Source organism: Panthera tigris, chromosome A2, assembly GCF_018350195.1.
Source record: "Panthera tigris isolate Pti1 chromosome A2, P.tigris_Pti1_mat1.1, whole genome shotgun sequence".
Taxonomy (NCBI): domain Eukaryota; kingdom Metazoa; phylum Chordata; class Mammalia; order Carnivora; family Felidae; genus Panthera; species Panthera tigris.
Genome location: NC_056661.1, coordinates 69,612,387 through 69,629,619, shown reverse-complemented (window position 1 = coordinate 69,629,619; position 17,233 = coordinate 69,612,387). Strand labels below are relative to the sequence as shown.

Here is a 17,233-nt window from a genome sequence, read left to right as displayed (position 1 = left end):
ATGAGCTAAGCTGAAGTTGGATGCTTTACCAGCTGAGCCACCTAGGAGCCCCTTTTCAACCTTCTTTGTTGAGAGATTTTATCATGAACAGATTTTGCATTTTGTCAAATGCTTTTTCTACATGTATTGAGATGATCATATGATTTTTATCCTTCATTTTGGTAGTGTGGTATATCACATAGATTTGTTTGTGAATGTTGAGTCATCCTTGCATTCCTGGAATAAATCACACTTGGTCATGGTGAATAATCCTTTTAATGTATTGTTGAGTGTGGTTTGCTCATATTTTGTTGAGAATTTTTCCATCTAAGTTCATCAGAAATATTGGCCTGTAGTTTTCTTATTTTGTAGTGCCCTTTGGTCTGGTTTTGGTGTTAGGATAATGCTGGCCTCGTAGAATATATTTGGAAGCTTTCCTTCCTCTTAATTTTTTTGGACTAGCTTGAAGAGAAGAGGTATTAACTTTTCTTTAAATGTTTCATAGAATTTACCTGTGAATCCGTCTGGTCCTGGACTTGTGTTTGTTGGGAGTTTTTTGATTACTGATTCAATTTCATTGCCAGTATTGGTCTATTCACATTTTCTCTTTCTTAGTAATTTCAGTTTTGGAAGATTGTATGTTTCTAGGAGTTTATCCATTTCTTCTAGGTTGTCCAATATGTTGACATGTAATTTTTCATAGTAGTCTTTTACAATCCTTTGTATTTCTGTGGTATCAGTTGTTACTTCATTTCTGATTTTATTTATTTGGGTGCTATTTATTTCTTGAAGAATCTTGCTAAAGCTTTATCAGTTTTGTTTACCTTTTCAAAGACCTAGTTTTTGGTTTCATTGATCTTTTCTATCCTTCTAGTTCTTTTATTTCTGCTCTGTTCTTTATTATTTCTTTCCTTCTACCGACTTTGGGCTTTGTTCTTCTTTTTCTAGTGTCTTTAGATATAAGGTTAGATTATTTACCTGAGATTTTCCTTATTTCTAAATGGAGTCCTATAATTTCTCTCTTAGAACTGATTTCACTGCATCCCAAACATTTTGGATCATTGTGTTTTCATTTTTATTTGTCTCCATGTATTTTTTATTTCCTCTTTGATTTCTTCATTGACCCATTGGTTGTTTAATAGTATGCTGTTGATTCTCCACGTTTGTGTTTTTTCCATATTTTTTCTTATAATGGATTTCTAGTTTATACCATTGTGGTCAGAAGAGATGCACTACATGATTTCATTATTCTTCCATTTATAGAGATTCGTTTTGTTGTCTAACATGTGAGCTATCCCAGAGAATGTTTATGTGAGCAAATTTTTAAGTAATTCACTTGGTAGCAGAAATGGATTTGCACAGACACATGGCTATTCTTTGTAAAATTCCATCTAGCATGATGTGTTAAAAGATAAACTGGGACATATTAGAAAATGTTAGAGTTTATTTGTGTAAACATCCATCCAAATTGGGCAATCCCATAATGGAAGTTGTTAGGAGCACTCTACCAACAGGAACTTGGGGCAAGGATTTTATAGAGAAGCAAATCAAGGAAATTATTTAATGGGCTGTAATGTAAGTGGTTGCATTATTCGGGAGACCCTAGCTGTCTATTTGTGAGTGGTTCTTAACCTTGAGGCATTTACAGGAATTGACTCCAGCTTAGGTTTGAGTTTGCTTACATAGGCTGTGATGCCACCTCAGCTGATGGCCTCTTGTTTGATTATCTTAACAGGTGTTTTGTGAATTTCAGTGCAGATTGTGCTCAGTGGTATTATGCAATCTTATCATCCACGAATCCAAACGGTTCTGAGTTCTCCACATATCTGGTCCCAGGAGTTTGTAGAAAGGATTTCAGTGTGCCCCACTACTCGATAAACATCTCTGTACATACTATATCTTGATATGCTTGAACTTATTTTTGTCATGGGATGATTTTGCAGAAATGTAATTGTGTTAGCAAAGGTTATGCTTATGTTACATTTTAGTAAATACTGCCAGACTAGCCTCCCCAAAGCTCTCATGATATAATCAGCCAAGAATGTACGAGAGCACCTGTTTCCAGCCATCTTCACCAGCACTGGGTGTCATATTGTCATCAAAGTACCCTTGTACTCTGAGTTCATGGTAGTTAATGTGCTATTTCATCTTGAGGAGTCTCCTTTCTACTGCATTGTCACTTTTGCTTAAGGCCAGGCACTTATGATGTGCCCGGAGCCATGGTAGGCACCCGGGCAGTACCTAAAGGAATGACATAGGACTGCTCTTAAGCTCGGGGTCCCGTATGGAAGACAGATGCTGTTAACGATGAACAATAATACAGTACGTGATGAGAACTGTATCAATGGAGATCTAGCAAAGGGGGAATCATGCTGTATGGGGGAGAATTAGGGGTGGTGTTAGGGAAGACTTCACAAAGCTGACCTTTGAAGGGTGAGGAGCAGTTTCAGAGGCTTTAGTGAAGTGTAAGGCATGGAAGTATGAAGATGCATCATATATTTGGGGAACCACAAGGCTAGAGTTCAGGGTGCCTGGCAGGTGGCAGGGGATGAGGTGGAAAAAGGAGTGTGAGGCTCATTGAGAAGGGTCTAGTGGAGACTTCCTTCTGCACAGTGCATCAGCTTGGTCTGTCAGAAAGCTGTCAGGACAGTACACGGCTGAGAGCCATGTAAATGAGGCGGTTGTTGTCTCAAAATGAGGAGGTTATTGCTGTAGTCAGGGCAAAATATGGAAGGTCTGACCCTATGAAGACAGAGCTAAAGAACACAGTGGTGGGCTGGAATGGTATTTCACAGAAGAACCAGTGTGGGAATAAAGGGACTCAGTTACTCAGAGGTCTCCATTTGGGCAGATAGTGAGAGAGATCATGCAAAGGACAGGTTTTAAGGAGGGATTTAGCAGAAGAGGGAGTAGAGGATGTCAGCTATGTCCATGTTGAGTTTGAAGTTCTTGCAGAACATCCCAGAAGCATGGATCATGGGAGCTTTGTTTTTGTAGCTCAGGAGGGAGTCCAGGGATAGAGTGTAGATTTAAGAGTTCTGAGCATGTAAATAGGAGTTCATCACCCAAGTAAAAGTAAAGCTGAGAAAGTAAGCCAGGTGTCATCTTGACTCTAATTTTTAAGATTTTTGAGCTAATTGGCACTAGAGTCTGTCTGCTTTAAAGATTGTAATGGCAAATTCTTATCATTCCATTTGTAGTGTTATGGTAGTTCTATTTAAATAAAATGAAATGTATTAACAGATTTAAATTCTGTAAGATCATAGTACTTCACTTCTGTTTTTCATTTTCCATGTTAATTCACTCTTCTTGCCAGAATTTAGTTTTCCAGTCTGAGAGTTAATCCAGAGCTAGAGGAATAAGTCCTTTGGTTTTCAGGACAGAGTTGAATGAAACTGATTTTAAGTGATCAGATCCTTTCTGTCTGAAAGGAGAAAAGAGGAGAAACCTCTCCCAGAAACACAAGGTTAGAGTCTCCGAACTTGGAGTTAGCAAAAGTCAGCTGTGGTTTCAACCCTCCGGGTCCATTTTACCTCATCTCCTCACCTCAACAGTGGGCGCAAGTGCTCTGAGGCATCAGCGATTCAAGGGCTACATGGCAAGGGAATGAGCCCTTTGTAAGCCATTTGGTCTGTTACTTTTAGGACTTATCATAAGCATTTATAGTGTTTTCTTCCGTGGCAAAAGTAAAAATTCCCTAGGTAATCCCCATATGCCACCCTAAGGACAACCAGTCCTGGTTTATTTGAGATGTTTTCTAGTAAAAGATGTGCCTCTGGAGAAACAACTCATGGGGCAGCTGTCCTTCCCACCTTCTTCAGAGCCCAGAGATGGTTGACTTTGCCATGGGGTATGTCAACCAGATCAGAGTTAAAATATCATCAAAGTAGGACCTTGTCTCAACAGATAGGCACAGCCCTGCCTGTCAGGGACACAAAGTCACACCGGGAAAGAAATGATACTGACATATCAATAGTCAACTGACATTGACAGAAAGAATGAACCATCAGCTCATCTTCAAATCTGTGAAGTTTTTGTCTTGACAGCCAGACAGATGAAAGGCTTAAAACGTGTGATTGGAGAGATGAAAGTCCTTTAAAAAAAGTCTTTCTCGGGGCGCCTGGGTGGCTCAGTCGGTTAAGCGTCCGACTTCAGCTCAGGTCATGATCTCACGGTCCGCGAGTTCGAGCCCCGCGTTGGGCTCTAGGCTGATGGCTCAGAGCCTGGAGCTTGCTTCCGATTCTGTGTCTCCCTCTCTCTCTGCCCTTCCCCCGTTCATGCTGTGTCTCTCTCTGTCTCAAAAATAAATAAACGTTAAAAAAAAAAAAAAGTCTTTCTCTCACAGATATTCACTATCGAAACTGATCCGAATATGTGTATTACTTTGATTGTGATGATTGTATCACAGTGTTTTCGTATGTCCAAACATCTAACTGCGTGCATTAAATATGTGAAGTTTTTTTGCATAACAATTATGCCTCAGTAAAAGTGCTTTTTTAATTGGCAGAAAAATAAAAACAATAAACCCCACCACATGCACACACTCACATGCACAAGCACAAACTCGCACCTTACCCCTGCTCTCTTGACTGGGTGACGAGAAAGGAGGAAGAGACAAGAGCTCTCCAAATTTAGATCCTTTGGCTCTCAGTCCTGGCTGTGTACCACTCACCTGAGAGGAGTGATTCACAACCAAAAGGCATGGGTGTTTTTTAAAGCTACCTGATGGTTCTGGAGAACCATTTTCCTGAGTGCTCAACACAGAGTGTGAGCACTTGGAGAGCTAGGTGCTCCCCCTGGACCTCGTCCTTCCCTGTTTGCAGGGGAGACTTATTGCTGTTTCATTCAAATGGAGAACTTTCCCATAGTAGGTTGGGGTCTGAAAGGCAAGCCAGAGCTATGATCTGCCATGTTATGCCGTCCTAAGGCTGAAAATGAAAAATTATATTAAATAGTATAATATCATAAAAAAGCTTGTTATAGGAAGGTAGAATTGATGGTGACTAATAGATTTTAGGATGACAGACTCAATTTTGGGCAAGAGATGGCTGTGACTCATTGATATGCATCTGGAAGTGATGCTTCAGGGAGTTGGTGGGACATTTCAGGAAGATACCTTGTTTAGGAGGGAAGAGGCGGGACTCCTCAGGATGTCAATATGCTTAGGAAGCAAGCAGCCCACCAGGCTGAGGTTTTAAAAGGGCATGTGCAAAAGATGAAAAGTGAGCTCATCACCCAGGGCATTTGCTCGAGAAGGGGGCTCCTAGGTGGAGGCTTCAGGAGAATCATCTAGAAGAGATTATTAAAGGGATATTCTGAGATCATCTGGAACTAATTTGGGTTTACCCCTCTAATGTCCTGTGAGGTTGGGCTCATTTTTTTCAAAGGGACCATAAGACTGGGAGATCTGCAACTTGACAGTGTGCCTCAGTTTCATGGGGACATTTAATAGCCTCTCACATGATAGCTCAGTGATGAGACAGGGAATTCTGCTCTAAATGGGCCAGGTGGGTGGATCTGTAACTGGTATAAGAGCTGTCCCTATAAATTAAGATTAATAAAATACCAACATGGAAGAAAGCTCTAATGGAGCTCACCATTGGCTCCATCCTCAATACTTTGTCACTGATTTGAGTGACAATATGGAAGGCATACTGTAGCAGTCACACTCACAAGCTGTAGGGAGAGGAGGTCTTGGATCCTTTCTTCCTTCCAACTTCCTCTTTATTATAAGTGAATATATAATTCACATACTGCTTTCTTTTCATCCAGGCACTGAACGCTCTGAGTGGTCAGCATATAGGACAGCTGGTTAGTGTCCTAGAACCCACTTAGTGCTGGGTCTGAGTGTTCAGGTAGCCACTCCTCCTGCATGGTGTGCAATTTCAGTCCACACCCCTGCCCCCCACCCCCACATCCCACGCAGCTAGGCCAGGACTCATTTAGCAGGGTGGGTTTCTTTCTTTCTCTTCCTTTGATTTTCTTTTTTTATTTAACTGTAAAATACTTGGGGTTTATTATTTCCTCTTTATTTATTTAATTTTATTTTTAATTTTTTTAAATTTACATCCAAATTAGCATATAGTGCAACAATGCTTTCAGGAGTAGATTCCCTAGTGCCCCTTACCCATTTAGCCCATCCCCCCCTCCCACAACCCCTCCAGGAACCCCTCAGTTTGTTCTCCATATTTATGAGTCTCTTCTGTTTTGTCCACCTCCCTGTTTTTATATTATTTTTGTTTCCCTTCCCTTATGTTCATCTGTTTTGTCTCTTAAAGTCCTCATATGAGTAAAGTCCTATGATTTTTCTCTTTCTCTGACTGACTCATTTCACTTAGCATAATACCCTCCAGTTCTATCCACGTAGTTGCAAATGGCAAGATTTCATCCTTTTTGATTGCCGAGTAATACTCCACTGTGTGTGTATGTATGTATATATATATATGCCACATCTTCTTTATCCATTCATCCATCGATGGACATTTGGGTTCTTTCCATACTTTGGCTATTGTGGAGAGTGCTGCTATAAACATGGGGGTGCACGTGCCCCTTCGAAACAGCACACCTGTATCCCGTGGATAAATGCCTGGTAGTGCAGTTGCTGGGTCGTAGGGTAGTTCTAGTTTTAGTTTCTTGAGGAACCTCCATACTGTTTTCCACAGTGGCTGCAGCAGCTTGCATTCCCATTCCTTTGATTTTCTTATTCTAGGCAGCCTGTCAGGCTTTCAGAAGATCTCTGGTTCTAGATTTCAGCATTAAGGTGTGGCAAGAGTCCATTTGATGTTGAGGCCCAGGCCTCATTGTCCACCTGACCTTACTGGGCTGTTATTGGACACTGCCGTGCCCCGTCATCTGCTATGGGGGCACTGTAGACAGGAGGAACAAAATGGGCTGGGTGAGGTTGCACATTCCCAGGTTCCAAGAAAACTTGACTCCCATTCTTCATTTAAATGACAGAAGACTCAAAGGCACAGTGAATGCTTAGAGTGACAGAATGAGGTTTCGGAAGCTCCTGACCGACTAAATAATAGACCAGATTTCAAACATGAAGTTTGATTAGAGCTAACTATTAGATCCTATATTTAGGTCCTGTAGCCCCTACTGTATAGGATGGGAAGATACAACTTACTGAGTGAAAAAACTGGAATGTCGCTATGATTCAGCTGGCTTAAAATATTGGTACTAAGGCTGCAGTAAGTGTACAAATGAGAGTGAATGGACATTCTTCCTGAGGATGGGAAACTGAGATTGTACCAAAACTATACTCGATATGTTCCTGGAGAGGAGAAGACTGCGGAAACCATGAGGATTCTTTCAGACGTTGATGGGGCTGCTTATTGTGTGATGGCCCTGGGAGGTGGGAATAGGACCAATGAGGGCCAGACGTGGACTCTGCCTGAGGAAGAATGCCCCAGAATCGTGAGAGGCGTGCACCTCAGGAGATCCTGCAGTCGTGAGTGGACAGTGTCTGTGGGAGGGGGTGGAAGGGGAAAGCCCGTCCCATGCTGCGGTCAGAGGGGGACGTCCTCCATACTAGGAAGGCACAGAGTTCTTCAAGCTCTTGCAAGATGTGTCAAGGAGATTTCCCAAGGGCACTGGGTGGGCCAAGGATTAAGCTGACCTCTGCTTTGTCCCTCACCCCAGAGTTTCACTTGCCTTTTGGAGTTTTCTCCAAACCTTGTAGGCATGTGTTTAGTTTTTCTAAGGAGTCCTGTTTCTCACAGGTTAATTGAGGGTCTTTGATAATGTTGAATGTATTTCCTGATTTGAACTCCGTAAGGCTTCAAGCATCTGCCATGTGCTTTGCTCTGTGGGAGCAAACAAACGATAATAAAAGGAGTGTAAGAGGAAGGCTAGCTATCAGGATACATACAGCATACAATTGAGGAGAGCAGACCACCTGTCAAACTAAGACAGTCAGGATTGGACAGGGGACATGCGTTGTACTGGCAGAAACGTAGAAGGAAGGGGGTGGTTTGCTGAGACTTAATATAGCAGGTAATGGAATAGATTGGAATTTTAAATGAAACAGTGTTGACAGGAAATTACTTAAAACTCCAAAGTTTTCATTTGTTAGCAATGCCCTGTTCTTTATTTAACACCAAAAATAAATTAGCAAACCCCACAAACTCCATTTCTAGACCCCCACTCTGAACGCTTATTTTTGTTGTTCCTCCAGATGCTGAGATGATTTTCCATGAGTCAGCTTAAAATTATTTTTTAATATTTATTTAGTTTTGAGAGACAGAGAGCACAAGTGGAGGAGGGTCAGAGAGAGAGGGAGACACAGAATTGAAAGCAGGCTCCAGGCTGTCAGCACAGAGCCCAGTGCGGGGCTCAAACTCACAAATCATGAGATCATGACCTGAGCTGAAGTCGGAAGCTTAATTGACTGAGCCAGCCAGGTGCCCCACCATGAATCATTTTCAGTATATATTACCATTTTACACCACATGAAAGAGTTAACATATGAATATCTGGCCTGTTTTCTTTACTACAAAGATTTTGTGAGTTGATTAATGTTGAACATTCCCTGTCCCGGTATGTTATCCTTTTCTGCCCTTGAGATTTATGTGACTCAACAGCAAAGAGAAAATATGTCCAGTGGCCAGACCCCTTCCCTCCTGGGCAGTGCCGAGCATGACATGTGCTTACTTCTTAGACTCTTGAAACTCCCAGAGGAGCCATTCTGTTCTATTTGCATTTAATCGCTACTATGACACATTTCTAACTTTTGGCAGATGCGTTTCCAGACATATGCTTCCTTTTACATTATGTATCCTCAGGACCTCACTACCAATCCTTTACTGGAGGACGGGCTAGACAGTCTCCTTTTATCTCTGCAATGTACTTAATAACAAATTAACATCTATGTCTCTGATCTCATGAGAAATGTATGTTTGGCTCATGGATACATTGAAGAAGGCCTGGCTGACAGGAAGCTCGGCCAGGGACCCACTGCAGCTGGTGGACGTGCTGTTTCCACACCTCTGTGGCAGCAGTGTGTGTCTCCAAGTCTAAGCTTGAAAGGTAGATATGTTGAGGAGTGAATTTAGTTAAAAGTCCCATTTGTTCTTTTCTATTGCAAGTCTGAGGGAAGGCACACAGAGTGGAACAAGAAGGAAAATTCTCTTGTCTCTGTCCGGACTTTCTCTGTGGCCCGCACAGTGAAGGTAATGAGCATAGTTAGTCTTGAGCGGGCTTTTGGAACACCAGTGCCATTTGAGACTTAGGCACTAGACCTGATGTGTCAGACGATGGCTTATTTAGTATGCTGGACAGCCTGCTAGTGTTTCCTACTTTTTTATTCAGCTCAGCGTTACATTTAACATTCCTTTTGTAATCACAGCCATTTGCAATGCCAATAGGTGTGTTCTTGGGGCCCTACTTTACCAGCAGGTCCACTGGGAAAAAAAAAAAAAAAGTAGCAGAGAGAAATGGGTAAGAGTGTCACCCCATGGGTAATTGCGTGCTCCTTCAAGAGTCTGGCACTCGCCAGTATCCACACTGGGAGCCAGTCCAGGACTGCAGAATGAGCAAGAGTATGTTTGGACTGAATGGGTCTTCAGCTAAGCAAGGAAGCATAAAGGATGCTCTGTTTTGAGCAAAGAAAGCAGATAATTAGTTGACCATACATATTTGCTGCTAGTGTTCCAAATTTGGATCCTGAAAAGTAAGAGCACTTAGACGTTGAATCTTGATAACAGAGAGTAATTTGAATTAGGAACTCAAAATCATTATGCTTCTGCCTTCATTCTTGGGTTGAGGGGAGTGTGTGTGTGTGTGTGTGTGTGTGTGTGTGTGTGTGTAGAATTTGAGACAAAAGGCTTGTAGGGGTTCTTGTCTTACATGTTTTCTCTAACCTGGGAAATAGGACACTGCAGGGCTTAGGTTTCAAAGTAGCAAACGCTTGCTCATAAGTACAGCTCTGGAGGGCAAGCATTTTATCAAATTCAGCTCTTGAAAGACGATCATTCACCAAATGTTTATCCCTATACCTACCTTCCTTCTTTATACCAAGTTCGTGTTTACCTGAGCTTAGCTGAGTCTGCCTTCAGCTCTGACTGTGCCTGAGGCAGCTCTGGTTATCTCATTAGGGGTAAAACCCGGAGAGAGATACACAGGAAATTTCATGGCGGCAAAGGCGGCAGAGCCATGGAGAGCAAGTATTCTGAGCCGGGAAGAGAACAGTCTCATTTCTCCCAGTCCACAAACATCTGCCATCTCTGTTCTCTACCGCTCGTCAGCCACCTCCTCCCTTCATGGGGTGCTTATAAGCAGGCAGGTGAGCAGGGGCCATTCCTGCTGGAGGGGGCCTTTCTGAGAGTTGCATCTTCCAGAATTGGATCGTTGCAGGGCAACTTTTAGTAGAGTTGGGAGCAAAAATGCAATAGCCATTTGACCAGTATCACCCAGGCAGAAGTCACAGGGGACCTGAAAGGACCTCAGCCCAGCACCACTGCCAGCAGGAAGTGACCTTCTGGTTGGACCTGATGCTGCCCATGACCTACCAGGAGGGTAAAGAAGCTGATACAGACACAACACAACTTGAGCTTGTCCACTTTTGGGGCTTACACAACAGAGCTTTGAGGAAACAGCCTTCGTGGTGCAGCCTAGTACACACATGTCTGTAAGGGTATATATGTGGTCAAAAGAGAAGTTTCGCAAAACACTTCTTACGTGTCATGTCTTAGGATTTCTTTAAAATCGATCTTTGCTCTGTAAAATGGATATCACAACCTAATAACCTGATTTCACAATCCATTAGTCGGTCACAGTAGCTAAACAACACTGTTCTGATGTATAATTTATTACGGCAGCATGGAGAGTCCTTTCCAAACGAACATCATACTTTTACCTAATCTCACATCTTACTGTATTATTTCTATCTGTAATGATTAAACTATCTGCTAATTGTGGAGAGTTATTGACACAGAGTGGTACAGGCATTTGGGGGAATCAATATGCTGTCCCTAGTTAAAGCATACTAAAGAGTGGTCGCTGAATTTCCATCTGTCGCCTCTGCCCCAGGGACTTCCTGCTATTTACCCAGGGATTTTGTGCTGGTCTCTGTTTCTGTGGTCTTGATGAGTTTCCCTCTTTTCCCTGTCACTTCCTTGGGGCTTGGTTTGCCCTTTGGGAATGGCTCCTGCCACGTTAAACTTGCCCTTCACCTCCTACATTTTCTCAACCTCTTTTGCTTTCTTAGGCATCTCTTCACTGCTCTGCTTCTCTCTGCCTCTTCAGCTGGTTCGTTCGCATGAGCTACATGATTGTGGACTCACTGTTAGTACAGTCACCACACATCATCACTGGGATGGCTCGGCCCATAGCAGCTTGTAAAAGCAGGGCCCAGGAAGAATGGGCAAACCAAGTAGGGATAAAGAAGTTACCCTTCGGTAATGGAAGACTCCATATTACCTACGAGGCAGTGTCTGTGCTAAACACTTTCCTGGAATGCTGGTCAAGTCCATTCTTGGCTTTAGCAGATAGTGCCCTGGACTTAAAAGACACACAATATCCCTAATGCCTTGTTTCCCGAGATTATTTCAAACATGACGCTAATAATACTTACCTTGTATATAGAAGCTTTGGGTATTATGACAGTGGTAAAGCACCTCGAAGTTCTCATAACCTGTGACCTTTGTCCTTACTTGTCTTAGTATTCTGTTGCTACATAATAAATTACTACAAACTTATTACAGTAAAACCTTGGATTGCAAGTAACTCATCCTGCAGGTGTTCTGCAAGACAAGCAAACATTCCTAACAGATCTTAACTTGATAAACAAGTGATATCTTGCAATATAAGTTGTACATGATGCTGAATGTCACGTGATCACAACTGAGCCAGTGGTTCTTGAAATTTGCTTTGATTATACGAGTGCTTTGGATTACAAGTAGGTTTCCGGAATGAAGTATGCTCACAAACCAAGGTTTTACTGTATATTTCTTTTCTTACAATTTTTATAGATCACAAGTCTGGCCATAGCATCTATGAGTCCTTTGCTCTGGGTCCCACAAAGCTGAAATCAGGAAGTTGGCTGGGTTGTGTCCTCATCTGTAGCTTGGGGTTCTGCAAGTTTGTGCAGGTTGGTGGAGTTCAGTTCCCTGTGCTTGTCGGACTGAGGTGCCAGTTTCCTCATTGACCGGTTGGTGGTTGCAGTCAGCTCCTGGAGACCACCCTCAGCCCGAGCCATGTGTCCCTCTGACAACACAGTAGCTACTTCTTGAAGCTAGCAGGAGAGCCTTAAATAACATACAACCTTACATAATATTCTCTAATCATGGGGGTGGCCATTTCATCATATTCGTAGGACCCTCCACACTCTAGGGGAGGGGATCGTGCACACCACATACACAAAGGGGTGAGAATCTTGGGGCCATCTTTGAAACCTGCCTATCACATTATCACATTGATCATGAATCCAACATAATTGCTGAGGATTCTCTTTACAGATGCATGATAGAAAGGAATTTCATCTCTTTTCATTTACAATTAATTGTTTGGACTCCACCTACCCTAAAAGCAAGAAGTCCTTTTTCTCCCTTGAATGCTCCCCTCTTTCTCCACACAGATGCGCGTGCACGCACGCGCGCACACACACACACACATGCACATGAGCACACACATACTGGTTACCCAGGACGATTGAGATTCTTGAGGAGGAGGGCACCACGGGGTCACTGTGGATGATGCTGTGCATCACATTAGCAGAGGGTGCTGTTTGGGCAGTGCTGGGTCCTTGCTGGTCCAGCCCTGGCCCAGATTCCCTGCCCCACCCCCAACCCCCGTAACAGGGCCATTCATCTCCTCTCACGCTCGATGCTTAACCACTCTTCTCCACAATGCAACCACAGTCCCTGTGCAACTGGGACTAGAGGCGCAGCAGGTCCAGCCACCCCAGAGCCACACTCCTCCACCGCTGAGGCCCTTGTGCTGGCCCAGGTCATTGCCAGGCTGCATTTCTGTGTGGTCTCTGCTCAGATGTCACCTTCTCAGTGAGTCATCCCTGAACTCCTTGTTTAAACTTGTGTTATTATCTACTGCCCCCCCTCCCTTGCTCTCAGCCTACCAGCTCTTACTTTATTTTTCACCATAGTGGGACTTACTGCCATCCAACACAGTTCATGTGTTTTTTTAATTTATTGTTCGCCTCCCTTTTCTAGAAAGAAAGCTCCTCCTCGGCAGGGACTTCTGTCTGGCTTTTCATTGTTCCATCCCTTGCACCCCATCCCAGGATCCAGTGCAAAACTCAGCTCCTTAGTAGCACCTTGGTGTGGCTTTTTAATGGATGCATAGATTATAAGAACCCACGGCATTTTTAAAATTTATTTTTAATTTTCTAAATATTTATTTATTTTTGAGAGAGAGAGAGAAAGACAGAGCGTGAGTGGGGGAGGGGCAGAGAGAGAGGGAGACACAGAATTGGAAGCAGGCTCCAGGCTCTGAGCTGTCAGCACAGAGCCCGACACAGGGCTCAAACCCACGAACTGTCAGATCATGACCTGAGCCAAAGTCGGACGCTTAACCGACAGAGCCAACCACGCACCCCTAAATTTTTTTTTTAATTTAAGTATAATTCATATACAGTGTCACATTAGCTTCAGATGTACAATATGATGATTCAGCAATTCTATACGTTACTCAGTGCTCATAAGAATAAGTGCACTCTTAATCTCCTTCACCTATTTCACCCTGCCCACCTACCTCCCCTCTGGGAACCACCAGTTTATTGTTTGTATTTAAGAGCCTGTGGATTTATTTGCCTCTTTTTTCCTTTGTTCGACCAGCAGCATTTTTAGACACACACTTCAGTGTTCTACTATGTGTTGATTGATTAAGGCAAGTTAAACAGATAACCTTATGTCACCGATGGACGGAAGCATCTCATGGAAATCACAAGTTCTACCTAGTACGTAGAAGTCTGTGTTTGTGGATTATGGGAGGACTGGATGTGAAAACATCTGTATCATATGGAGAATGTGGTACTGGTGGTGGAGGTGACTGGACAGGAGTCTCTCAGATAAGTTTTGTCCTTGAAGTGATAGATGTAGCAGCAGTTGGGTGCTGGGTATTTAAAAAGATAGACACAACAGGGCTCCTAGGTAGCTCACTCAGTTAAGTGTCCGACTCTGGGTTTTGGCTCAGGTCATGATCTCTCCGTTCAGGAGTCTGAGCCCTGCATCGGGCTCTGTGCTGATGGCATGGAGCCTACTTGGGATTCTCTGTTGCCTTCTCTCTCTGCCCCTCCCCTGCTCACAGTATCTCTGTCTCTCTCTTTCAGAAATAAACATTTCAAAAATATTAATAATAAAATAAAAACATGGACTCAAGCCCTGGGAGCCAACCAAGGAGAAACGGCATAGGAACTCAGGTCTGCTGAGTTTCACTATAACTCCTAACTCTCCGTCTTAACTAATCTTTGCTAATATTTCCCAGGGAGCTATTTTCTACACAATTATTCATAAAGCAAACCAATTTGTACCAGAATTATCTACAGATTCAGCGTCTAAGATCCTGGATCAAATTGTGTATTTCTCCCGGCTATTTTTTAAAAGAAGAAAGTCGGCAGGAACCTAGATGACAAATATATGATCATTCAACATTACTTAGAAACAGTCCACCTTCTCCCTTTTCCCCACCTACTGCCACATGGACTCAAGTCACTGCAGTGACAGTTTCTCTGTAAATACCAAGGTGCAGAATCAAGGGGCTTCAGCTTTCATAGTCGTCTCTCTTTTCCAAAAAAAGGGGGTGGCAGGCATCTTAAAGGAAGCTGGGTTGACTCCTTGGAGCCTGCACTGAGTCCTAAGGGCCTTGACTGGGCAGCTCTTCTAGGGGAGGAATAGCCCCTGAGCCCCACCCACACCCCGCAGGGCCCCAAGCCTCAGGCACCGTGGAGGGGAGGGGGCAGCGAGACAAGGACAGCCCTGTCAGCAGAGTGTATAAGGATGCAGCACTATAAAGGGATCCTGCCCTCCCACCCCTTTCACTGGGAAACTACAAAAACTCAGATATGGGGAAACTGAGGCTTGCAGAGGTCCAGTGACTTGCCAGAGTCCCTTAGCCATTAAGTGGCAAGACCGGAACTAAACTTGCTAATCTGTCTGACTTCATAAGCTCTGCTTTGAACCTCAGGGGACTTGCCAGTGCCGTGCACCCAGCTTTGGACCATCATCAGGGATCGAGCGCTGAGCAGGGTCTACAGCATGTGGACACGGGTCTGTTGTTGAACTTCCTTCCCATTGCAGCGCTGGCGTGACTCATGCTGGCCTTGGTTCACAGGCCCCACCAGAAGGGAACCATTGTGATTCAGCATCTGGAGATGGGTAGTGAACCCGGCGCTTTGAATCACACTGACCTGCACTGGCCAGCTCCATCTATGCACCTTCTGTTTGGGCCACCAGACAGCCCTCAGTTCTGGTTGGTGACATGCAGCGGTGGCGTTTCTGCCCGTTGCCCTGAGTCGGCCTGGACCTCATGAATGGTTCGGCCTTCCTTCCGACCCAGGACACTGACCGGCCTCTGCCCCCTCTCTCCTACAGATGCCGCCCTTACGAGGACTGCTGTGGCTCCAGGTGCTGTGTGCGGGCCCTCTCCATACAGAGGCTGTGGTATTTTTGGTAGGTTGCAACCCCTCCTGGTCTCGAATGCCTTGGTCTACCACCCACCCCCCAACGGCTCTGCCAGCCTCAGTATTGTCACATCACCTTCACCTGAGGTCTTGGTCTCGGGGACAGCCTCTGTCAAGCACACAGGTATGTTCAGGTTGCCTCAGTTTGCAGAAAGCTTGTTCCCGTTTTCACAGAGGGTGGCTGGAAAGAAGAGTTCGTCTTTGGGAGGTAGGCTGGAGGACTGTTGTTCTCCAGAAGCTGCTGTGCCAGTTTCTGAGATGGAGCTGAGGATGACTGTCCGAAAGATTCAGAATTAGCTGACTTGTGATCAAGTCTGTGCTGCCTAGAAGTCATTCCCACTCATGGTGTCAGCTTAGTAGATAACTTTCAGGACAGACAGCCTGCATCCTTGTCCCTCTTCCAGCTCTCCTGGGGGAAGTCTGTGAAATTCTACCTTGAGAGGGGATGAGGGAGTGACGCTGATGGAGCATCCTGGAAGGGGAGAGGTGCAGTTTCCATTAATAACAGGATTCCCCAGGGGATTGCCCTCTTTAAAGGGTGCCTGCTCAGGGGTGTGTCTAAAAACGTATTTGAGTCTATAGTTGAGAGACACTGCTTCACATCTCAGGGACGGCAGGGTGTGAGTGGGAGGGGATGTGCCTAAAACCAAAAGAGCATTTCCTGCACCCGCACGCCCTCTCCTCTGCTCCACTGCAATGGTAGTGTCATCCAGGCAAGCTCCACAAAGGGTTAAGCCTTAAGCTTCTCTATGACTTTTAGATTCTGACATCACTGACTTCCAAAGACATTAAGACTTTTACTAATAAGCATGTTACAGCAGCCACTTGAAATTTTTTGTGAGGTTTTGTCTTTCCCTTCTGACAACTGTTCCCAAGTTTGATTAGGGAAAATGCCAGTAAGTGGCATTCCACATGTCACATTGTCTTTGATAGGAGAGCCTGCTTCCATATCACCATCACCACCTCCTTGATGGGGCATTGGCCATTTGGGGGCTCGACTCACCTGTCACATCGGGCCCTGGCCCGGCCCCCCTTCGGGTTGGCTTGAACATCCCCTGTCTTGATGTCACTACCTCTGGCAAGCCCTCCTGAACCAAGTGCCATGTTGGTGCCTAAAACTCTATAATGGAAGGTATTAGCCTAAGATCTTCTGAATGTAAACATCTCTGAGTACACTTCAAGTGAAGTGGGCCAGTACCAAAGTAGGGACCGGGAGGACCAGGATAGGTGGTATTTCAGAGCTTTGCCTAGCTTCATGCATGCTTTCCCTCAGAACTTTCCTCCATGGGGCCTTGTGGTAGAAGGAGACAGGACTGTCCTGGGCAAGAGTCCTGAAATGCTTAGGAAGTTATGCCAGGTTAGCCTGAAGCACCAGATGTTCCTAAAAATGAAATGTTCCTAAAAATGAAAAAAACTTGTCAAGGTTTAGGTATCAGGTGATTTAAAAAAAATTTTTTTTATGTTTATTCATTTTTGAGAGACAGAGAGAGACAGAATGAGAGTGGAGGAGGGTCAGAGAGAGGGAGACAGGATCTGAAGCTCCAAGCTGTCAGCACAGAGCCCAATGTGGGGCTTGAACCCACAAACTGTGAGATCATGACCTGAAGCCAAAGTCAG

General features: G+C 44.3%; 1 protein-coding gene across 1 annotated transcript in view; it reads left to right on the top strand.

Moving 5' to 3' along the window:
* The window catches only part of VOPP1 (VOPP1 WW domain binding protein), a 110,415-nt gene that overhangs the window by 62,889 nt on the left and 30,293 nt on the right, over positions 1 to 17,233 (top strand). The window contains exon 3 of the mRNA XM_007094800.2: positions 15,528 to 15,605. Coding sequence (XP_007094862.2) covers positions 15,528 to 15,605 — 78 coding nt within the window. The remainder of the gene's footprint in view (positions 1 to 15,527; positions 15,606 to 17,233) is intronic.